Source organism: Leuresthes tenuis, unplaced genomic scaffold, assembly GCF_036924035.1.
Source record: "Leuresthes tenuis unplaced genomic scaffold, fLeuTen1.0.hap1 SCAF_7, whole genome shotgun sequence".
Taxonomy (NCBI): domain Eukaryota; kingdom Metazoa; phylum Chordata; class Actinopteri; order Atheriniformes; family Atherinopsidae; genus Leuresthes; species Leuresthes tenuis.
This window is the reverse complement of record NW_027325361.1, coordinates 10,668,842-10,691,987: the sequence shown is the minus strand read 5'-3', so window position 1 is coordinate 10,691,987 and position 23,146 is coordinate 10,668,842. Positions and strand designations below refer to the sequence as shown.

The following is a 23,146-nucleotide window of genomic DNA, read 5'->3' as shown; positions in this document are numbered from 1 at the left end:
TCTGTAGACTTTTCCTGTATGTAGCAGTGTGTATATCATATCTTTGCAATAAGAGGGGGGTGTTTCTTGACTGTGCCGATGAGACCCGTTTAGTAATCTTCCCAGAGTTTCAGCAGTTGTTACAATTAACATTTCTCAGACACCATAAACCTTTTAGTGTTTACTAAAATGTGGAAGAAAACGTTGATGAGCAGCTCTGCACCAAAGAAAGAGGCCATCAGTGTTCTGATGCATTTAAGAACCTCAGCGGAAACAAGACTTCTGATGATATTTTTGTAAAACCTTTTGTGGCTGCCAATGTATACTTCTGCTGTTTATTAAGAGATAAAAAAAAAAAATAGACAGAAAGTAACTAAACTGATCATATCCGGGTTAAAGGTTTAATTTTGTAACCTGTGATTCCTCCAAACTGCCTATTTCCGCGTTGCTCGTACATTAGCATTAAGCAGCTACCTGCTCTCCGCAAAGTAGTTCACTTGTGCAATTTATTTAGACTCTGGCCGTCATTTTCACCGTAGACCTTAATTCGACAGACGGATATACACTTTAAAGGTCTCTGGGCAGAAAGTGTAAGCCAAAAACAATTGACATTTTCTTCTTTTGATTTGTATCATCAAATATCTGCTCTCTGTCTGTGTGTGTGTGTGTGTGTGTAATATGCTAGCTAGCTTCTGAACGGGCGGCTATCTGCCGAATTCAAATCAAAGAACAATATTCACAGCGATTTTTGATTGTTGTTTAATGACAGTTTGTCAGATTTTATGGACAGAAAACACTCAACATCATGACTTATGTTGATCAATTAGCAACTTAAATCTGAAGCTTCACCAGCAGATGTGTCAGAACGGAAATAATGAAACAGTTTGCTCTTCTAACCGCCGCTTATACATGATGCTATATTATTCCTTAAAATGCAGAAACCAAAGAGGACGATGCTAGAAATGTAGGACTTACGGGCAGTGTTCAGAAAAAAGTCGAGTCTTTTGTCAGCGTCTAATTAAAGCATCGTGTAAGGTGTCGGATTGAATAAGTTCACTGTTAAATATTAATTAAAAAAAATACTTAACTGTGGTCAACTGATGTCATTTAAATCACACATCAGCGGTCGTACGTTCATGTGTAAACATGAACCCAAACCGGCGATCTTCATGCGTAGCACAAATGGAAACAGAAACAGAAAGCAGACACAATGACCAGCAAGTGTTGGTTATAATCAATGATTAAAGCAGCTCAGCTGTATTTTCCACCTGTACACGATGATGACGTGTTTTTGTGCTGTCTGAAGCGCTTAACATCCTCTCAAAAAATACAAAACTGACTTATTTTTCCTTTAACAAAGCTCATGGTGGAACGACGCTGATTTTAGACTTATTTTCCCAATTAATTCGCTACTGAAAGTCGAGAATGACAATAAAGCCCAATTGAAATGTAGAAGTTGAGCTTTTAATGAAGGGTTTGTTCTGAAATAACCTCGGTTGTTATGGGGATTACGTTTTAAACAGACACCTAAGATTCAGATAGAAGTGGACCAGTGAACATAACCATATTATAAATGTTTTGTTTTTTAGAAAATAATCCTTTTACATAAAATGTGACATGAAGACTTGAACCAACAGACATTACTAACAAACTGGTTTGCTCCTTTGTGATAGTGTTTTTTGCTTTTACTGCAGCTGTCTTCAGTTTTTTGTTTATTTGTCTTAATTTCTTTGGTTTTGTCCTGACTGAGTCAAATTCAGGTTGATCAGTAGTCACTGACATTCTTTAACTGGAAAAACTCTTGATTTAGTGTTTTTTGGCCATAGTTACTAGTTGTGCAAAAAGTGCTGTTTCCTAACTGCTCTGACATGTCTAATACTGGTCTAGTTTCTCTATTATTGAGGTTAATGAACAGTTAGCACCTTGTGGTCTGTGTTTGCTCTCACTAAACCTTTTTTTTGTGGTCTACCAAGATGATGATAATGATGATCTTCACCTGGCTGGGTGTTTTGAAGTGTTTTTCACTTTACCGTGGATCCATCGGTCATCCACAATTGTTGTTTTCATTGTTCAGAATGCACCAAACAGGTGCTTTGGCCATTCATAATGTTCCTACTGGTTTTCTGTCCTTATTTTGCTTCAGCTAGTGGTCAAAAGATGACCTATTTCACTCACACTGAGTTTTCATTTCATTGCATTGTAGACGGCATGTTGCGGGTACACAATAACGGCTTCTACTTTCCAACACTGCACTTGAAATGGATTGCAGACCTTGTACTTGATTAGCTGGTAAAGTTTATAGCATATAATGAAGCAATGGCCTATATCTGCCCAGAAAACAGCTTTGTATAATTACATTTGAGCCCCTGATGAGCTGCAATTCCTCAATTTATACACAACTTAAATGGTAGGAATAGTGTCAGTGTCCAGATATGAAGACCAAACCAGAAAACTTGTGATATATATATATATATATATATCAATTTTTTTTTAACCTGTAAGTCTAAATATATGACAAGTAAATCACACTGATGTCTCGTACACAACCAAAAGATATTATTGAGCCAGAGAATCTCTCCCACTCTACTATAATCAGTTGTTGACACATTTCTTGTGCAGATAGCTGTTGTTGCATTTTCCGGGCACAAACTTTTCTGTAACCTGCACTTCATTTAGGTCGCAGGCTGCAGCAGAGCCCGAAGGATAAATCCTGCCGCAAAATGTGGAGTAACGGTGTAAAATTTGCCACGGGTGTGACACCGGCGTTCGAGCGTCAAGAGTCATGCATCTGACTCAGAAGTGCTGCAGTGAGCAGCTGAAGGAGCAGCTGAAGGTGCAGCTTCTCCTTGAAGCAGAATAGATATGTCTGCCAAAGGCGACGCTGCGCCCTCAGTGCCACTTTCACTGCTCTTAGCATGTGAGCTTAGCACAGGGTGTGATCTACGCCGATTCCTGTCAGTTGATAATGATCTCGTTCGCTAAACCAGGTGTCTTGCTGCAGTTCCTGCAAACAGTTTGACATTTTTTTTGGAACCCCTCCCCTTTTTTAAAAAAATCTATTTTAAAAAAAAAATATCTTCAGTTTTTATGTCTCTACTTTGGTGTTTTACAGGCTGTCAGGTCTGGTTCAAGGTTGTTGAACAGTTAATGCACAAGGTAAAGAGGCTGAAAATCGAGGACAAAACAGAAGACGGCCAGGAAAGGTAGGGAGCCACCTGAATTTGTTTCCAGTTTTTCATTTATTTTAAATCAGTTATTACCTTTTCTTTGTCTTGAAAAGCAAGCTTTCATTTAATTCAAGTAGAGTAGAATCTGATGAATATTAAACCTAAGCGTTGCCTACAAAAGGACTTTTTAATGAAAATAATATGTCCTCGTGTGGGTATCTGTGTGGGTACCTGGGTCATAGGAGGTTGATACAGTTATTGCTGCTCAAAATGATTAGAAAATGTTAGGAGCGAGTTAGTAGTCATATGTAATATGGTCAGACTGTGTGGCTTTGAGCTGAATGCTGTTCACACATTCTAGTTTTCACATTCTTAATGTAAATTTGAAGTCTTTGACCGTAGACTGATGTGAGCTGATCTGCCAACAGTGTCAGAGAGGCACTGGCAGCCATGACAGGCGTGGACGAGCTCTCAGACAGCACAGAAGTTGTAGAAATGGAGGACGTAAATCCCACCCAGTTCCAGGTGGAGAAGCATACGTGGGACGGACTGCGAAAGATCATCCACAACAGCCGCAAAAACACCGGCGTGGTTATCAGCAAGGCACCACATGACTTCCACTTCATCCAGAAAGACGAGGCCAGCCTGCACTCTCACCGCATCTACTATCTTGGTAAGGAGTGATCCCAGCCAAGGTCTGAAGTTATCACATGCCATAGCTTAGTGTCATTTTTATACAGTTTATGTCTGAAATGAGTAACTCCCAGCTCAGATAAGATGCTGTTAGTGGGTCTTGATGTGCTGAAGAGGAAATTCAGTCACTTTAGGGGGTAGTGTGCATCTGTTAATAACCCGTGGATGCAGCTGGTGAGTCAGATTTGCCAGCTTGCATCTGTTCTTTTGGTTTGCAAAGAGCTGCAGTGGCTCTCGTCAGTGTGTGGTGGAAAAAATGTGGAGCTCAAACAGGGAACAGCATTTTGCTTCGTGGACATCTTGCAGATTTGTTTTTCTACAGCTGAATTGGACAGAATTTTAGCAAAATGGCCGAGTTTCTTTTTTTTGTTTTCTGTACTCTCCTGTGTCGAGCAGGATCTTGTAGTGTTTGATAGCATTTTCAGCTTAGTTTAGAAGTTCAACTGTATTAGTTTGGTTATTGACTTCTACCATTTAGTTTTTTCATTTTAAACTAACAATCTAATTTCTTTTCCCAAAGGCTCCAAATCACTCTTAGTGTTACTCTGACTAATTGCAGATGGTTGAACTCCTGTTTTACACTGTTTTTTTTTTTTTAAGTATGTCCTGGTAAAAAAAATTCTAGTTGGCTATTAAAGCCTGTGAACATGTCTTAAAACATCAAGATCAAGATTAGGCATTGTTGTCATACACACAAAATTTGTCCTTCGCTTTTAACCCATCCAGGTTGGCACCTGTTGACATGCACATGCACATGCACAGGGTCACACACTCATAGAGACAGATGCCATACACTGGAGCGGTGGGGGGCACCTCGACTGTGACAAGGAGGTGGACTGACACCCCTCCAGCTGTCAGTTTCAACAAGAGTTGAACTGCCAACCTTCCGGGTTATTGGACAACCCACTCTAACCACTAAGCCACGGCCCAAAATATTGATATAGCTTTCAATTTTACTGAACTGGATTGTCAGCGCCTTTGACCATTTTTGTTGAGAAAATGTGGATCACCCTTACCAGGGGGTAAGTTGCCACCATTTAGTGATTTTTGTCTGTTTGATTTGTATATTATTGTACTTACTGGGGTCAAATTGGAGGAAAAAAATTCAGTTTTCCAACAGTATGTCAGACATGCAACCTATACGGTGTAAGAATGAAAATGTGTCAAAGCGCTGATGTCCTGCTGGGGTTAAGAGCAGTCTGACCTTGTTACTCTGCTCGAGCTTTTGATGTTGCTGCTGCTTATTTTGCCAGATTTGTTGTTGATTTGTTGCACCTGTTCATTCTGAAATGTAACGAACCCAAACCTGATTAAAAACAGAAAGAAATAGATTGAAAAACACAGGACAATCCACCTTCAGACGTCTCATCCTATCGTCAGCATGGAGGCACTCTGTTTTCAGGTTGTCTTTCCTGAAACGAGATTATATCTTGAATTCCTTGAGAGAATTTCTTGGTTTAATGCACAAACATTTGCTTAGGCTCCAGGATACACTCAGTAGACTTTGTTAGTCGGAGTTCATGATCACCGTGATCTCACTTCGCCCATTTGAGGTGAATAACTTGCATCAAAGATGACTTTGATGTTATGATCAGGTCCCGACAGGCACAGTGAACACATGATCCAGATGCTCCCAATTTAACTCTTCTGATCTCATCATGAGTTGAACCTGAGCTCATCTGCATGAGACGGTAGCTTTGTTATGCTTACAGATTCTGGCTGTGGTGTCTGTCCTCACAGGAATGCCTTATGCCAGCAGGGAAAACGCCTTACTCTACTCAGACATTCCCAAGAAGATCCGCAAAGATGCCCTGCTGGTTCTGTCATGGAAACCGATGCTGGATCATTTTCAGGTGAGGAGGGTTTTTGCTGGTCTAACTTATGAGACCACATAGTGGGCGCGCTGTGTGGTGCTGATCATATAAAAGCCAACTGGCCGCTGAAGACAGAGACGGATTTTCCCTTTAATTTAGTATGGTGAGGTTTCTCTTTCACCTCTACTCTGACCAGCCAGCGTTGTCACGTTGTATGTCCTCCTGTCTCCCCTGACCCCAGGCCAGCCCTCACCACGGGGCCTTCTCTCGAGAAGAGGAGCTGCTGCGAGAGAGGAAGCGTTTGGGGGTGTCTGGCATCACCTCCTATGACTATGACCGACCCAGCGGCCTCTTCCTGTTTCAGGCTAACAGCAGTCTGTACTACTGTCGCGATGGCGGAAACAACAGTTTAATTGTGAGTTAAAGGATGGTTAGATAAGAATTTGTATCATAATTATAGACCTCTCATGACTGATTGGCTACATCTCAACAATTTTTGGCCACAGAATGAGGGTTATAGAGTATTTTAAGTCAATTTCTTTCTCTCTAGATCCCCATAAGAATGTTTTAACTTAATAAAGTTGACAGAGTTCTTGTTGTCCTCTCATATAGTGTTTAATCATAGCTGATGCATTGCTTGGCACAGTTCCATTCAGCACCAGCTTTTTATTATATAACATTTGCTTGGTGTCTTTAAATATGTATGTACTAATTTGTGTTTGTGGTAATTTGGCGTTAGATCATTCAGTGATTTGTCTTTTACAGAGCTGAGTTGTTCACAGTACATATTTTATTTGCTGTAAGTGCTGCACATGCATGCATGAAAATAAATCCAAAAGGAGCTAAGATGACACCTCTGGATTCATCCTGTCTAAGGCTGTGGCTTTAGATATCTTAACATTTGCTGTTCTTTTTGAAACATTTTTCAGACTTCTCCAATGAATCCCACAGAGATCAAGAGCCAGAACTCAGGGACACGCATGGACCCCAAGATCTGCCCCGGGGACTCCAACTTCATCGGCTTCATCAACAACAACGACATTTGGGTGACAAATATAGAGACGGCAGAGGAGAGGAGACTCACCTTCTGCCATAAAGGTCAGGACTGAATCCCGTCGACACCCTCGACCTGCACCATGAGTCTGAATCCCACTACAGTGTTTCCTTTTTGCATGTTTTCATTGTAGGTATTGATAACCCAAAGGAGGACCCTAAATCTGCTGGTGTGGCCACTTTTGTCACTCAAGAAGAATTTGATCGCTTCACTGGATACTGGTGGTCTCCAGCTGCTACTGAAGGTGAACACGACTTTGTTTTCGCAGTTATTGACAATTCTGCTAATAACCATAAGACTGCAACGTGACTACTTTCATGTTGTTTAGCAACACTCACAAACATGGTCTTTAGTGAGCAGTCATGTTAGTGTCTTCCAAAGACAAATATTTTTTTATAATAATTAACTTTATTGTCATTTCTCTTTGGATTAGAGCCGGATGGTGGTAAGACTCTGCAAATTCTGTATGAGGAGGTGGACGAGTCTGAGGTGGAGATCATCCATGTCCCATCGCCGGCTCTGGAGGAGCGCAAGACAGATGTGTACAGATATCCACGTGCAGGTGTGAAGACACAGGAAAACTTCTTTTCTTTCTGTGATGCCCAAGTAATCTAGCCTTGGAATTAGGAGGACCTGAATGCTCATGTATCATTTGCTCTGACAAAATGCCATCTGACCTCTCCTGAGTCAGTCACAGCTGTTTAACTAATACCAAGCAGATTTAATACTAAGAGGATGTCTGTAAGTCTTATTGAGCCAGTCGGTGTTGGATCATAGACCACATAGACAAAGCAGCTGTGATATCAACCATTGCTTTGAGAATTTCTGTTTTGAATCCTCCAGTTAAGCTCTCGTTGCCATTTTTGTCACCATGTTTGTGGTATTGCACTTACAGGCACTTCTTTTTTTGGCTTCCCACCTAACACTGTAGGATTATTTTGGTCTGTGTCTATCAGTGATGATAATTTGGCACCAATTGCTAGGTCACGTAAAGTATATGTAGGAATTAGTTAGTTTTTCCAACTGTAGACTTAGATACAAGACGTATCTGTCAATCTAATACTGATGAGGACAAGGAGCAGATGAACTGCAGTCAACAGGCTGCATATATTCATTCAATATATATTCGTTCAGATTCAACATGTCTTTTTTTAAGCGACAGATACAAAAATACATAAATAAGCTGAATCCTCTGAAACGGTGGTTTGGAGAGTTGAGCTTCGCCTGGTTGCTGCACCTGAACAGTAACAGCTTCCAGCTCTGACTCGAGCTGAGTTGGGAGATGTTGAACAGTCTGTTGGAAAAAGTCACACCAAGGCTCCCAAAAATGAGAAGCAATGTCAGGCAGCTGATAAGCAGATTCAATAGGACGCGTCGGGACAGAGCACTGCGTCCAGGTTAAACTTGTTTTTTTCAGTCATGTCACAACTTCGACAGCCGATTCTTCCTTTCTACCCTACAGAAAGAAAAAGAGTAATGCGGGCTCGGCCGCCCCGCCCTGCATGTTTAATTCTTTCTAATGTTTATACATGTCCTTTTTATTGTGTCATTCAGTCTGTTAACACTAATTCTAAATGTGGATACGTGTTTGTTATTTTTTTTAGTATTTTTGCCCTGCTGTTTACTCGTTTCCTGCCCTTGTGTTTACATCTGTAAGGTTTGACAGCTCTTGCTCATATTTTCAGGTGTAACTCTGAAAAATTTCATTTCCAGGCAGCAAAAATCCTGATATCACTCTCAAGATAGCAGAAATAAGGATAGACAATCTTGGAAAAGTGAGTTCTCATTATGTTGTTTATACGGTGTTATGACACACTCGCAGGGAACACTTCGATGCTCTGTTCTTACCTGTGCTTGGTGTTGTTCTCTGTCAGATTGTCAGCACACAAGAGAAAGAGCTGGCTGCTCCCTTTACCAGCCTGTTTCCCAACATCGAGTACATCACCAGAGCTGGATGGACAAAAGACGGTCGTTAGTAAGTTTCCTTTCTAAGTATAAGGAAAAAAACCTGATATTTAAAAAAAAAACCACCCACAGTCTCATTGCCCAGGATTAGATAACATGGTACCAGTAAGCTGTAGATGCTGAAGTTCCCACCCGTCACAGCTCTTCCTCTCTGTGTGTGTGTCAGTGCGTGGGTGGTCATGATGGACCGACGGCAGCAGCATCTCCAGTTAGTCCTGCTTCCTCCTGCACTCTTCATCCCTGCGAATCAGGACGAAGCCAAAAGACAAGAAAGCCTGGAGGCCCTGGGAGACACAGTCCAACCCTTCATCATCTACCAAGAGACCAGCGATATCTGGATCAATGTGAGGTCCAACAGCACGTTTGTTTCAGGCTCTTGTTCAGCTGGTTTCCCACTTTAGTTTCCTCTCATGTCTGATGCAGATTGGATGTTTCTCATCCGTGTGAGTCGTGGAGAAGCAGATTTAAGCAAATAGCTGTGATGTTTGTGTCAGTTGCTTCTTATTTGGCCGTCTCTGGTGCGGTTTTTAGTTATTGTTACTGGAAACCAGACATGCTTTGAGCAGCTTTCAGTTGGAAAAAGACCAAAAACTTTTATTTTTGTTTGTACTACAGGTCCACGACATCTTCCATCCTTTCGCCCAAACCAGTGATGATGAGATCACCTTTATCACAGTAAATGAGTCCAAGACAGGCTTCTGCCACTTGTATAAGATCACCTCAGTGTTACAGCGGGGCAGCTTTAACTGGGCTAAAGGCTACACACACTCTGAAGGTAACACCACACAAAGAGCACAGGCTGGTGTCACACATTCATTAGTGAGACGTATAAAAATTCAATTCAAAGTCAAAACCCTACAGTTTACCTCAACCATTACTGTTAAAATATTGTTGTTTCCTCTAGGTTTTGATAAAGATTTATTTTATTTGTTCTGTTGGTTCTGTTGGTGCAGTCTATATGTGTTTTAAAAGTAGATGTGCTTTTGTGCTATTTTAGCTCTCATTTCAATGTTAGTTGGACTTTGACGCCTCATTTGGTCAATCTGCTCATGTGGCGTCTTTGCTCCTCTGCAATTAGATGATTTCAAGTGTCCAGTGAAAGAGGAGGTGACAGTGACCAGTGGAGAGTGGGAGGTGCTGGCTAATCATGGAGCAAAAGTAAGCCCTGCGCACACGTCTGTTCAATGTTTACAACTAATGCCGACAACTTTAATGTTTTTTACAAATAACAATTGAAATGTGCTGCTTCATAGCCACATGCATTTCATCGAATACAGGCTGTGTATTAATAAAAAAAAAGATATTTTCTGTCGTTGATTTACGAGTGGGGGGCTGCACATGGACTGTCGCCTCACAGCAACAGGGTTCCGAGTCCTCTGTGTCCACAACCAAACTTTCACACCATGTGAAAAACTAGCGCTGCAGCTGTTAGTTGACAAATAGAACCTGAATGTTTCCGTTGGGTATTCAGTAAGCCACACAGAAGGTGGATATACAAGTTACAAAACGGACCCCTTTCTCCTGCAAAAGTTCTGCAAAAACAGTTTTTCTGTCTCTGCTCTCTTTATGCAGCGTTCTTGCAGTCCTCAGATTTGGGTGGACGAAGTGGCAAAGCTGGTTTACTTCCAGGGCACCAAAGACTCTCCTCTGGAGCACCACCTGTACGTGGTGAGCTACGAGTCCCCGGGTGAAATCGTCAGACTCACCAAACCCGGCTTCTCCCACAGCTGCTCCGTGAGCCAGGTATTCCAGCACCAAATCATGCCTCTCACTGTGTGCTTACATGAATGACTTACAGTGTAAGTTAATAAAGTACGATGAAAAGGGAGGTTTGCCCTTTTCCTGGCTGTTTTCATTGGCAGCAGAAAGTACCATGGGTTATCTAACAGTAGTCGTGTGTTTTCAGAGCCAGTAGAACAGTTTAGCAGCTTAGTGGGACAGTGCATTTGTTTGTTGACATTTGAAAATGTTCATTTTATCCAGCTCTGGTGGAAAGGAAGCTTTTCACTGACCCCAGCTACAATGCAGTCTGGAAAAGCTGACATAATTGTAAATATAAAGTTGTTAATTTTAAGTGTTTTGCAGGGAGTCTCCGTGTTGAGATTAAGTGCTGACCTGTTTGTTTCCTCTGAAACAGTCAGATAATATGACCAAAATATCTGACAAATATCTGACGTGCGAAATATCATCCTTTAGTGTCACTGAAATAAAAGCTTTGCTCTCAGCTTCTTTTTAGTTATTCTGTTTTTGTTTTTCCTCGTGGATTCAAACAGAGATGTTAAAATGCTGCGCATTGATTAACACCGACTCGTCTCTTTTCTTTCACACAGACATTTGACATGTTTATCAGCCATTACAGCAGCTTGACCACCGCTCCTTGTGTTCACATCTACAAGCTGATTGGCTCAGACAGCGACCCCCTGCACAAAGAGCCTGAGTTCTGGGCGAGCATGATGGAGTCAGCTGGTACTGATTTGATGTTAACATTTAAACCTTGTTTGGCAGCCATATTTGATTGTTTGCATTTCAAAAATCTTTGTGATTACGTTATATAAAGGTTATTTTCTTTTGTGCTGTTTTTCTTTGTTTCCAGGTTACCAGTTTGACGCCATCCCTCCAGAAATCTTCAGCTTCACAGGGAAGTCGGGCTTCGAGCTGTACGGCATGTTGTACAAACCACAGAACGTGGTTCCTGGCAGGAAGCATCCCACTGTCGTCTTTGTCTACGGCGGCCCCCAGGTTCAGTCTCTTTCCATTTAAATTCTGTGAAGCACAAGCAGGATTGTTTTGTTTATATATTTTTTAAGTATTCAAGCAGAGTGTAACTGAACTCCACTGTTCTAACAAGATGAGTTTATTTGGTGTTCAGTCTCCTTGTGTATTTTACAGCTGTGACCGTTAGCATAGCTGCTGTTTTTCAACTGTTTTACTCTGTGGCAGATGGCCTTTTTTTGGATTAAAGGTTTTGCAGTGTAAGGCAGCCCTGTCTAACTTTTCCATGTTGTCCAATGGAGATGAGAAAAGAGTCTTAATAACTCATATATATACATACATGTTGTGTTCTTTCAGGTGCAACTAGTAAATAACTCTTATAAAGGAGTGAAGTACCTGAGGTTGAGCACACTGGCGTCTCTTGGATACGTTGTGCTGGTTATCGACGGACGGGGCTCCTGCCAGCGAGGACTCAAGTTTGAGGGAGCTGTTCAGGACAAGATGGTAAATGTCACATTGAGCGCAAAGACGCAGAGATCTACTGACTTGTAACAGTCTGCCTTTTTACTGTTCTGAACAGAAATCTGCTTCATGTGTACATATTGAGTATAAATGACAGTAGAGGATGTTGTAATGTGTGAGAATTCTGCTTTTCTCCATGCAGGGTCAGGTGGAGATTGAAGACCAGGTGGAGGGTTTGCACTACATAGCTGACAAGTATAAGTTTGTGGACCTGAGTCGCGTTGCCATCCACGGCTGGTCATACGGAGGCTTCCTCTCCCTCATGGGCCTCATCCACAAACCTGACATATTCAAGGTCAAAACTTCTACTTTTTTATTGGGGATTCTTTTTTCCAGTTTACATATTCTGCAGCAGCTGATGGGTCAGTGGAAACACTTTGCAGTTTAAGTGATTTGCCTGTATTCTCGACTTTATGAGTTTTCTGTGTTGACTTTAATCTGTTTTTTTTAGACCCTGTGACTGAAAGCACATAAATAAAGGCAATAGTAGATAAATAAATGCTAACAAGTATACTAAAGCAGGAGCTACGCCCTAATAGCTACTTTAGCTGTCACTTCTATGCCACTATTAATAGCTTTACCCTCAAAAGAGAGTATTATGTCCTGTTTTTCACAAGCTTCCTGAGGGCTGAATGAACAGTCTGTGACATTCTTGGGTCAAAATTGAATACTAAAGACAGCACAGCAACTTCTTTTTCTTCCATTAATGTTAACCTTTATTCAGGCTGATCACTTTAAGGTAGACTCTGCTCCTCTCTTCCTCAGTTTCGAACTCTTTTGAGATCTGTTTTACTCTGTTACCCCTGGAGCACGTTGTTCTGTTACAAGAGAGCATACAGTAAATAGCCGAAGAGCTCATACAACACACCAAACACACTAAACAAATTTTAATCTTACGTTTTGCTCCTCTGCGGTTCGACCATGGACATCTGACACACTGCTGATCCCTCTTTTAGGCACAGTCTCGTCACAAGTCATGTGTTGGAACAGGCCGAGTTGTTCAAACAGGCACCACAGAATGTAACTGCCGTTGGCTGGTTATGACACCACTGAGAACTCGTGTCATAATAACTCATCTATGTCATATATCGGCTCCATAAATTTGCTCCCTTCCTCTCTGTTTTGTTCAAGTCTTTAGTGGCTGACATTAAGAACTTATGTGAGTTTATGTGGACAATACTTCACCGATGTTTATTTTTATAGCAACTGCTACCAGTGCTGTACTGACGGTGCATTCAAGTCTAAATTGGAAATGGAAATTTCTACCTTCTGACTGGTAAAAAAATTAAAAGAACTCTTTTTTTTAAAACCGTAACAAAATACTTGTAGAACATTAGTAACTCATTTATTTCTTCAGTTAAGTGAACTATATAATTAATGGTGATATTTGATGTTAATATCAAAGCAAAAAGCAGTAGCAAAAGATTTCAGCTTCCCATTTTCAAGGTACAGGAAATGCGTTATTGTCTGAAGTTGAAGTTTGGCAGAGACGATGAGAAAATGAGCTGGGAAACTTTGTATAGTGACATACGTTTCTGTGAGTGAATGAGTGTCATATTTTCAGGTATATGGGCCCAAAAATAAAATGTCTGCGTAGTTTTCTCAAACTTTTTGAGTTGGCAGTGACAGCAGGTAAAAGGAAAGGCTTTGTTTGTCCTCCTGTCTGTTTATTAGGTTGCCATTGCAGGAGCTCCGGTGACATTGTGGATGGCCTACGACACCGGCTACACAGAGCGGTATTTGGACACACCGGACAAAAACCAGAAGGGATACGAAGAGTGCTCAGTCGCCCTGCATGTCGACAGACTTCCCAGCGAGTGAGAGCTATTCTTTTTAACTACATTGTATGGTTTTGTTTTTTTTTTCTCCTTTCCATGTCTGTATGGTATGTTTCCATCAATGTCTTTAACAGATAAAACAGCAAACACCACAAACAGGATCCAGTAAAGCAACTCTTTTACTCATATGAACCAGCAGCTCTTTGTGCTTCCAAAGAATAAACATGGTCATGACTTGCTGACATAAAAGAATAATCACATCATACCCATTTGAAAAGATTCCTGAAGACATCTCTCCATGTTCATCTTGTATGTGGACGGAGCAACAAGTTTAGTTTCAGTCTTCTTCCTTTTAGTTTTGTTTCCAAGTAGCAGCCACAACACAACCTGCACCATGTAGCCCAGCTTATTTGCTCTCCACCAATTAATGGATAAGGTGCTATTTCTAAAGTTTGCTTCAGATTCGCTTGACACTTATATGGAAACGGTATTCAAGTGCAGAAACTAAGAGTGTGCATCTTTGTGCTCTACACAGGCCCAACAGGTTGCTGATCCTGCATGGATTTCTAGATGAGAACGTGCACTTTTTCCACACTAACTTCCTGGTGTCGCAGCTTATCCGAGCAGGAAAACCATACAGCCTGCAGGTACCATGATTCACTGATGATGGGTATGGGTTTTAGTTAAGACTGATGAAAATGGTTTTAGTCTGAAGGAAGTATTAGAACAATAAAAACTATGTTAATGTTTGTAGTGTAAGGAACATCTTTTAGCCTTTTAACTCTTGAGTTTTGTTTGGGTGTGTGGGGGGAAATCTAACATGCTGGAATCCCTCAGTGACATTTGTCTGTGGTGGTGTTTCCCCATCGCTCCAGGTTTATCCCAACGAGCGCCACAGCATCAGGTGTCCGGAGTCCGGAGAGCATTATGAGATTACGCTGCTGCACTTCCTCCAGCAGAACCTCTGATAAGCTTTTCCACACACTGATCTTCGTCTCCTCGCCTCCTACCCACCTCTCCTCACCTCACCTCCTTTTTCACATTCCACCTGTCATCCAAACCTGTCATTAACTCTGATTTCGCTTGATCATTTTTTTGTAATCTTTTGAATCCAAGCTACGCCAAACCTTGTCACACCTTGATCCTCAGTTTTAAAGATTCTTTAGCATGAAAAAAACAAAAAACATTACAAGATTAAGATGTCAATATATAACCTGCATGAGTAAGAAAATCATTACATAGGCTTTTGGTAGCCTTTGAGCTGCATTTGACAGTGAAAATTGATGGATTGCTTGAAGCCCCTGAACCAGGAGAGGGTGCTATTCACTTAAAAAGAAGAGGGGTGGAGCTTTCTGGAGCAGCAGTGATGGTTCTTCGAGGAACAACAATGATTCGCGTTTACAATTATGCTTGCTGCACCAGAAAGAGGAAAGCATCATTAGCAGTGGAAAAAATATAATGTGTGGACCTTCTTCTCTTTTCTTGTTTGATGCCATTCCTTTTTTTGTGTGTGGAATCCAATGTATCACTGTTCTCTTTGTGGATAAACACTGGTGTGAAGTTAGCAAATGTAAAGCTCTTTAAGAGCATATGTGCAACCCTTAACACTTTGTAGTGTTTTTACTTTGAGATTTGTCTCATGTGCTGTCATAGATTATTTTATATGTGGTTATACCAGAAAAAAAGATTCATGCAGCATTTTTATCGGGTAAAATTATGGGCAAAAGAAAAAGAAACAAAACCTTTTGTGGGTTCTTAAGAATTCATAGATGGTGGAAATATGTAGCGACCTGTTGCTGTTTCTCTTGGTCGTTTGCTTTAACTTTCTGAGGAGCTTCTCTTTTCTTCTGCTGCTGAGGACCTTTGCACAGCACATGTCTGCCTTGGTGCCAACAAACTGACCTATAAGATGACAATTGACAGGTTGGCAGTCTGAGGTGCCTTGAGTTTAAGAGTTTAAGAGCACCTGCTCACAAATGAATTTATATCAGGGAATCTGTCAAAGGATCCATGACAATAAAATGCCTTGTTACTGTCCGATGAGCATCTGTTAGATGAGCTCCCATGATCTGTACATGGTAAGATGTACTCTGATATTGAAGAAATAAACATAAGTGAACAATCTTTTTCAAAGTCTTGTTTTAAGGTTATTTATTCCTTTATTTACCACAAGATTTCAGTGATGATGAAGTGGGAAATAAAGCTGATAAATGATATTCCCGAGACGTCAGATAGTCGTGTGTGGTGAGTTGGATGTTTTGATACGTGTGTTTCAGTCTAACGCCACAGAGCCAAAACAGGATTAAAGTTATCTGATTAGAACCAAATCAAATTGAATTATCCCAATAAATAAATGGGAGACACAAAGTTATCTAAAAACTACTCATTTAGCTCAAAGAGCTTGGAAATCTGTGCCACTTACAACATCAGGACTGGGTTGAAAAACTCATATCAAATCTGTTTTTATTGGATGGTTTTTCATCAGTTCCTAAAATCCAGAGCACTCTTTTAATATTTGCATTTTCCTGTGGCTGTATAAAGCTTTATCCCCAGCAGTCCCAGGTGGTAACATGAACCCCCCTCTTTCATATCCAAGCAAAATCCATATTGTAGTTGGATCTTTTGGTCACAGATGATCGATGATAATTCACACAAAAAAGCTCCTTATTGTAGTGGTGGTGATCTGCTGCAGGGGTCGCTTTAAGCTTTTTTTAAATTTTCGCAGCATACAGATGCATCATCACTGGCTTCCACCTGATCCAAATTAGTCTTTGATTTAGCATTGTTTGCTCTGTTTGAATGGTGTAAATATAAATGTGGAAAAAGTGCCTGGCTTCTGAGGTACAGATGATGGAGCTTTGGACCTTTTTCTCCACAAAGGAAATTTTGCACCAAATCGATTAAACGCTTGAAATGTAAAGCAATGGCTGAACAACTCATGATTTAACTGTCTTATCTGTAATTCAGAGCTTAACTAAAATATACAGCTAAACTGATTCAAGTGTAAAATCTATTTCCATGTCTTTATAAACTCACAGAAAACACAGAACCGGCTTTTCTTTATAATTTAAAACGTTTATTTTCAACCACTTCATACACATAGGCTTCAAGTTGTGATCAAATGTTTAACGTAAAAAACTGTACAATATCAATGTAAAAACATAGTAAAACCCTCATAAAGGGAATAATGTCACAGTCAATGTGACCAAACATGTCCACTTAGACATTGAGTTCTCATATGCACTGCATATAAATAATCATCAGTGCATCAGGAGGCCAGTAATGTGCACATTGCAGCTCCTGCTTTCAGCTCATCAGTAGTTCAGCATCAAAGTCTAAAACTCATTTTCTCTGCAGTCCGGTTTTTCTGAGGCGCTGAGACGGGCTTATTGGCTCATTGATGCCGGTGCAATCTTGAGAAGAGTGGTCTTCAGAGAGCTGCTCTGTCCGTCTGCGATCGACCAAAACATCGCTTGTCTTCTGGAGTGCCGTCTCTGGTGATGCTTGGGCCGTCTGGGATATTTCCCATTGAGGTTTGATTGACCACAGCTGCTGAACCACCAGCCACCTGCAACAAAAAGGAGAATTTTTGTAAAGGGACTGCCACTGGCTCTTAATTTCACAAAACTCTTGATTAAAGTCTCTTTTTTGGGGGGGGGTGTGATTTGGGTGAATTTCAGGAAGGATTTTAAAGAAGCAGTCTTACCTGAGAGCAGCTCAGCACAGTTGACGTCTACAGAGAGATCATTATCTCTGTCAGCTGTGGAGAAGGGAAGACCAGAAGCTCCAGTGGTCATATCTTTCTCCTGATCCCCAGACTCCTGCTTAAGGTGAAGAGCGAACATCTTGTCTTCGCCGTCAAGGTGGAAATTGTAACGAGCATCTTGCTGCTTTCCAGTTTCATCAGAGAGCTCAACCTGCAGGATGTACTGGCCCTGTTTGGAAAGGGAGTGGATGTTGTCCAAACCCAACCAAAACTCGCCTGAGAAATGAGGAAATACAAGGTTATTTTTCCTGACAGCAGATCAATTATGCGCATTAATCTTATTCTCTGATGGAAGTTTAATCTCACCGTTGAGGGTGCCGAAGCCTTTCTTGTAGGTGTCCCACATCTGGTTGAAGTTTTGGGATCCATCCTCACGTTTTTGGATGATGGTCCATCCACCGTCTGCACAGAGAACACCGGAAACAGTTTAGCTAAAGATGCAATCTGCTTTTTCATTGAGGTACACATCTCCACTTTGACGATTATAGACACTGATCAAAGTCACCATCTGACTCACCTGAGGTCATTTCACAGAGCACGTTGAAGGGCTGTGAGTTCTCGGGTTGGATCGTGTAGACGCCGCTGATTCGCTGCCCTCGTACAAACAGGTCATGACAGTCTCGGGTCAAACCTGAAAACAACAAGTCAAAGAAAACTCAATCAGATTCTGTGACCTGCTGCAGACTGGTAAAAGATTATTTTTCAGCCAGTACTGTACAGTGGGTGTGTTTTAAAAGCTGTTGTCCTCATTTTCTCTGATCTTTGGACTGTATTTGAACAGCTCTGTCAGCATGTCAAAATTATATAGTCAGGTGCAAAGGTGAACTGATTTGCTCTTATGCCACTTTTTGACCTATCTCTAGCTTCTATATGTGTGACCTCGCATCTTGTAGTAAAAAAAGGAAAAGAAAAGGAAAAAAAGTCATTTTTTGGTGGTGGTTTTCCCGTTCATCTTATGTGGCTTCTTGTTAGTTTGTGTAAACTACAGGATGAATGATTGGAAGTTGAGCTTTATCTCTGTTAATGTTTCAGCTCTCCAAAGGTCTAAACTATTTTGCCAGCTGTCTTGTTAAAATTGTCAATCATTTAAGGTGTTCCCTGCTACAGGGTTCAGTTGTGTTTTTTTAGGTTAATACAGTGGAAAGGTTACCTGATTCAGCTTGGATTTGCTCGACCCCGTCCCTCAGTGCCATCTCTTCGTCTCTCCGTTTGTGTGATTTCATTCTTTTATGTGCAACCTGCAGAGAACACAGTCACAAGATTAAACCACCTCCACGTTAAAAACAGTAAGCAGAACTACATCTCTTTGAGGCAGTCTTGTGAGAGGACGTATTCTGATGTCTTGTAACTGACCTTGGCTTGCAGGGCTTGCAGGTGCAGACTCTGTTTCTCGAGCTTGTCTTGTTGCTGCTGGATTTTCTCCACCAGATGGTCGATACGTCTGTTCTGAGCTGCCATCAACCTCTGGAAACAGTAGCGGGAAAAAAAGAATCACATCAGCTTCACAGCATTGAGGAAGACGTGCAGGTGCTTCTGTTTTTTTTTTTTTACTTTTCAAATATTCTAGATTTCAATATCTGGTTTGGGAGGAACCTCACAGAGCATGAAAGCATTATTTTTACACACCTGAATTAATGAAACTCCTGCGTGATCGCTGTCATTACTATCCAGTGTCGGCCCTGTCAGCACCTCCTCCAGTCTGTCCATCCTGGAGGTGATGTCCTCTGTCTGCTTTTTCACCTCCCCAACGTTCACCTTCACTTCTTCCGCCAGCTCTGCCAGCAGCCTGTCCTTTTCCTCCACCTCCTTGATTCTGGAATTCAGAGCGTCACCTTGCTCCTGCTGCTTCCTCTCCAGCTCAGCCACTGTGCTGTTGAAGGCTCTCAGTTTGCCGCTCACGTCTCTCATCTGGGCTTTGGTCTTGTCCACATGTTCTTTGAGGCCCTGTCCAAGCTGCAGAAGCCCATGGGCCACCACGTTCACATCGTCCCAGGAAGCCTGTTTTTCCCGTCTTCCTCTCTCTGTGGGGAAACCAGCCCCTGCGTGCACCAAAATGGTCAAGATGAGGATGAGAAGCTGTGGCATCTTCATCTTTGTATCTTTGGCTTTTTCTGAGATAAGCGTTTCTTGTGTCTCTGTCTGTTGTGTGCCGCTGAATGGCATTGCGAGGTTTTTATAGCTCGGCGCTGAGGATGAGAGCTCCTCTGATTGGCTGTTTGAAGGTGGAGGAGGAAGGGGGTGGTGTTCAGGGGTGGAGAAAGATTTTTATAGGTAGGACTTGGGCCATGATGCAATGAAAGGTCTACATTTTTAGTTAAACATTTAGTAATGCAGGAATGTGATTGTTTGTTTAATTTATTTTTTTATTTTTTTATGAAATGCTTTCCCACATGTTACAGCTCTGTGGCCACCCGAGTTATCATATTAGCTCATGCATGACTTGAAATAAAGTTTGGGATGTTAGAACCCAGACATTTAGCAGTATAGGATTAGTATCAGACAGTATTCGTCTGATAAAGGAATTAAGGCATCATTGCAGATTTTATTTGTGCTTAAAACACTCTTTGACCTGCATTAACAAGTGTGATTTGTTTTTCTCTTTCAATCTGACAGACGCATACAACCACCTTCAACATGCATGTCTTATCCTTAAAATGTACTACTTTTACATCCTTAACACAGTTCACTGATAACTGAAATCACTAATGACTGAGGTTTTTTGACCTCTCAAGTGAAAACACAGATAGCCGGAGTTTGCAGTTTATCTCTGAGAGAAGCAGAAGAGGAATGCAGGGGAAAATTCAGACGGAGGAGTCGCTGTGAGAAGTAGGGGAAAGGTTAACCCTCTGGGCTTTTTACACACTCATTCCTGACAACAAAATCCTACAAATCACACACATTCACACTCCCAGACACTACACACTACACACTGTCCTGACTGGAATACACTGAAACACATACTTTACATGTTAGCATGCCACGGCTGTGGAATTTTCCTCTGTTCATTCAGTTCATTCTTTTTGTTAGGATTCATTACCTAACTGACAAAAAGTTATTTAATGCAACTATTTTCTGTTGGTTGTCATTTTTCTTTGTATTAACATTTGTCTCAAGTTTAGATTGTGAAGAGTATGTTTGAAGAGGTAGACTTTGGTTTATGAAAAAGTTATTTCACTTCATTCTTTCCGCTACATGAAAGGTTTTAGTAAACAGACTTTTACGAGCTGCCTTTGAACCAACAGAAAAACTGGTTTGGTTCTTGTTTGCACACCAGTTTTGTGAAAATGTCATGGAGTTTGTTTTTCATAGGTTTAATACATGCCAGTTCATGTCATCACCATTCTCATGTAGATGTGAATGACATCTCTCTTTTTCTTGCTGAGAATCAATATTTCAGGTCCATAAAACAAAGTGTATGTCTGATCAAGACTCAAACAATTTCTCTCATATTAGTAAAGGTCCCACTTTCATCCCTCCAGTGACTTTTGAGACATCAAATAGATAAACATTTGGAATCAGTAAACTCCATCATCTGGGGAGTATGAATATCCATTTTGAGTTGAGCCATCTGATACATTCATTTTCTATATCTGCATTATCTTAAACAGAATCTGGAGTCTATCCCTGTCACTGTCCGAGAGGCAGGGAACACCCTGTACAGGTTGCTAATCCATTGCAGGGTCAAACGTGACAAACAATCACGTAAACCACCCTACAGTCCATTTAGAATCAATAATTAACCTAACATGCATGTTTGGTTGGTGAGAGGAAGCCGAAGACCAGTATTCAAACCTGTACCCTTCATTCTAACAAGTGGGGTTCATCCTCTGGAAAGCATTGATGGTGACAAATTCAAACCAGTAAATGAGATATTTCAGTCAAGGTAGAACAATTATGTCCTGGCAGAATAACACTGCCACAGAAGAGTGCAGTCATTAAAAACAAGTTGAAGTTGAACTTTAATCACACATCAACACTGTGTTGTTCTGGTGCAAAACAACATTGTTGTCTGTCTGTTATACACACCCAACAGATTTGCCTGGTAGGCATTTAAAATGAATCCACTTGTGATCATCATGACTCAGAACCATAATGACTCAGATGGCTAAAGAGGAACTATGATACGCAGTGAAATAAGTAGAATATATCGACCCAAGATTCCCGATATAACTGTGTTCCTAACAGCTTCTGGGAAGTTATCTGCTTTTATGTGCTTAAAACTCTTTCTAAGATCAATTCTAATTCTTTCCAAGTTTGTGCAGCCTTAAATCTCTGTACGGCAGTGGGGGAGAGTTTTGTTCTCACATTGGGAACATCCCTGCTCCTGCTGGTGTTCCAGTACAAGTACCCCTGTGTGCAGACTGCTGCAGTTCTGCACGTATGTGGTCGAACCGACTGCCCTCAGCTGACGTGAGACAGAGCTTTGTATGTACAACCTCAGACAGACTCAGCGGCACAAAAAGCCTTTCTCATCCCAGCTGTTTAAGGACACAATGTTCGACTGAAATTGGAGGTTACATTTGGAGCTTGCACGTCTGGGCAGTTAGATAGCTATTTCCTCTAAAGTTGAGGAAATGTGAAGTAAGAGCAGGAGGATAACTGAGGAGGTGTGAACTCTGTAGGGTTGGGCTTTTTGTTCTGGTTCACATTTGTGGTTATCAGAAAGAGAATGGAAAAGAAAGGGAAGGAACAAAGAAACTCAGCAGCTCACTTTTTAGGTCTGAATGCAAAATGTGACAAATGCTGATTTTCCTTGTGTCTCATGATTGTTTGGTAGTTATTTTTTGTCAGTTTTCTTTAAGAAAAAAAGAAAAGTTTTTCTCTCATCTCCTGTTCGGTGGCAGATTTAACTAACAAGCCATTCTGGTTATTTAAAGTCAGGGTAAAGCAGAAAGAAACCTGCACTTTGAGTTTCTCACATTAAAGTAAGGTGTGTAATCAACCACCCAGCCAAACACGAGACACCAAGAAAATAAAAATGAGATCCAAACTCATGAGAAAATGAGCAGCGTTCTCCATGTTAGGCCACCTAACTCTGTCCACATTCAGTTTGACTGGTAAGGGTTAGAAGGCAAGGTTATGAGTTATTGAGTGTGGAATCTAGAGTAACATGACGAATTACTTGAATGTGTGGATAATCGGATGGTCCACCTTCTCACAGGTTGCAGTAAGAGGCTCCTTGCTGTATATCTGACAGATCTGTTCAAAAGAATCCCACTATGGGTCAAATAGAGCCGAGTTTGTGTAGATGTATAAACTTGCTCTGCTTTGATGTGTAATCACCCTGCAGATGTTAAATATTTCACCTTCTAGCTGTGGACTGAATTAACATTGTAAAATTAGGCAACTTACACTTTCATTGCAGGTGTGTCCTGGCAATGATTCAGTAGAGATGTCGGCAGTGGGAGCAGAGAGACCCAAACTGGCTGTTGTAGTGAGTTATCTGTGAATCAAAGTGTCTGTCAGTTTAAGCTGTCTTCAAAAGAAGTTTGTTAAAGAAACAAGTGAAAAATTAGTCGGGTGTTGGCAGTGATCCTCAACTTTCTACCACTGTGACTCTGCATTGTCAGTCCTCAAACCGCTACATGCTACACTGCTGGTTCCTCACAAAGTCAGTCCACAGATGTTACTCCAGTTCGGGTGTTAAACTTGGCCCTTCAATCCACCAGAATATATCTGCTTCTTTTAGCTGGTGT

At 41.2% G+C, this 23,146-nt stretch overlaps 2 protein-coding genes across 4 annotated transcripts; one reads left to right on the top strand and one right to left on the bottom strand.

The window, feature by feature from the left end:
• Nucleotides 1–408: 408 nt before the first annotated feature.
• On the top strand, nucleotides 409–14,682 carry LOC140311746 (dipeptidyl peptidase 9-like). 3 transcript variants are annotated; one of them, XM_072389248.1, is made up of 21 exons: nucleotides 409–552; nucleotides 3,092–3,182; nucleotides 3,575–3,819; nucleotides 5,580–5,692; nucleotides 5,895–6,068; nucleotides 6,583–6,751; nucleotides 6,841–6,951; nucleotides 7,141–7,269; nucleotides 8,421–8,482; nucleotides 8,582–8,682; nucleotides 8,839–9,016; nucleotides 9,288–9,447; nucleotides 9,751–9,830; nucleotides 10,245–10,415; nucleotides 11,003–11,138; nucleotides 11,266–11,411; nucleotides 11,742–11,888; nucleotides 12,049–12,201; nucleotides 13,581–13,723; nucleotides 14,220–14,331; nucleotides 14,560–14,682. In XM_072389248.1, the coding sequence occupies exons 2-21, from the start codon at nucleotides 3,127–3,129 to the stop codon at nucleotides 14,650–14,652; spliced, it is 2,679 nt and encodes an 892-aa protein (XP_072245349.1). In that variant the 5' UTR covers nucleotides 409–552; nucleotides 3,092–3,126; the 3' UTR covers nucleotides 14,653–14,682. The 3 variants fall into 3 exon arrangements, with proteins under 3 accessions (XP_072245349.1, XP_072245348.1, XP_072245350.1); XM_072389247.1 differs by having other exon boundaries at nucleotides 409–569; XM_072389249.1 differs by lacking the exons at nucleotides 8,839–9,016; nucleotides 9,288–9,447; nucleotides 9,751–9,830; ... (6 more) ...; nucleotides 14,220–14,331; nucleotides 14,560–14,682 and having other exon boundaries at nucleotides 409–569; nucleotides 8,582–8,683.
• A 2,056-nt stretch (nucleotides 14,683–16,738) lies between these two features.
• On the bottom strand, nucleotides 16,739–19,628 carry LOC140311748 (angiopoietin-related protein 4-like). Its single transcript, XM_072389250.1, has 7 exons — nucleotides 19,077–19,628; nucleotides 18,804–18,914; nucleotides 18,601–18,688; nucleotides 17,968–18,081; nucleotides 17,757–17,852; nucleotides 17,391–17,666; nucleotides 16,739–17,252 (listed from the first exon to the last, which is right to left on the bottom strand). Exons 1-7 carry the CDS (start codon nucleotides 19,611–19,613, stop codon nucleotides 17,071–17,073), a joined length of 1,404 nt encoding a protein of 467 aa, XP_072245351.1. The 5' UTR covers nucleotides 19,614–19,628; the 3' UTR covers nucleotides 16,739–17,070.
• Nucleotides 19,629–23,146: the final 3,518 nt, after the last annotated feature.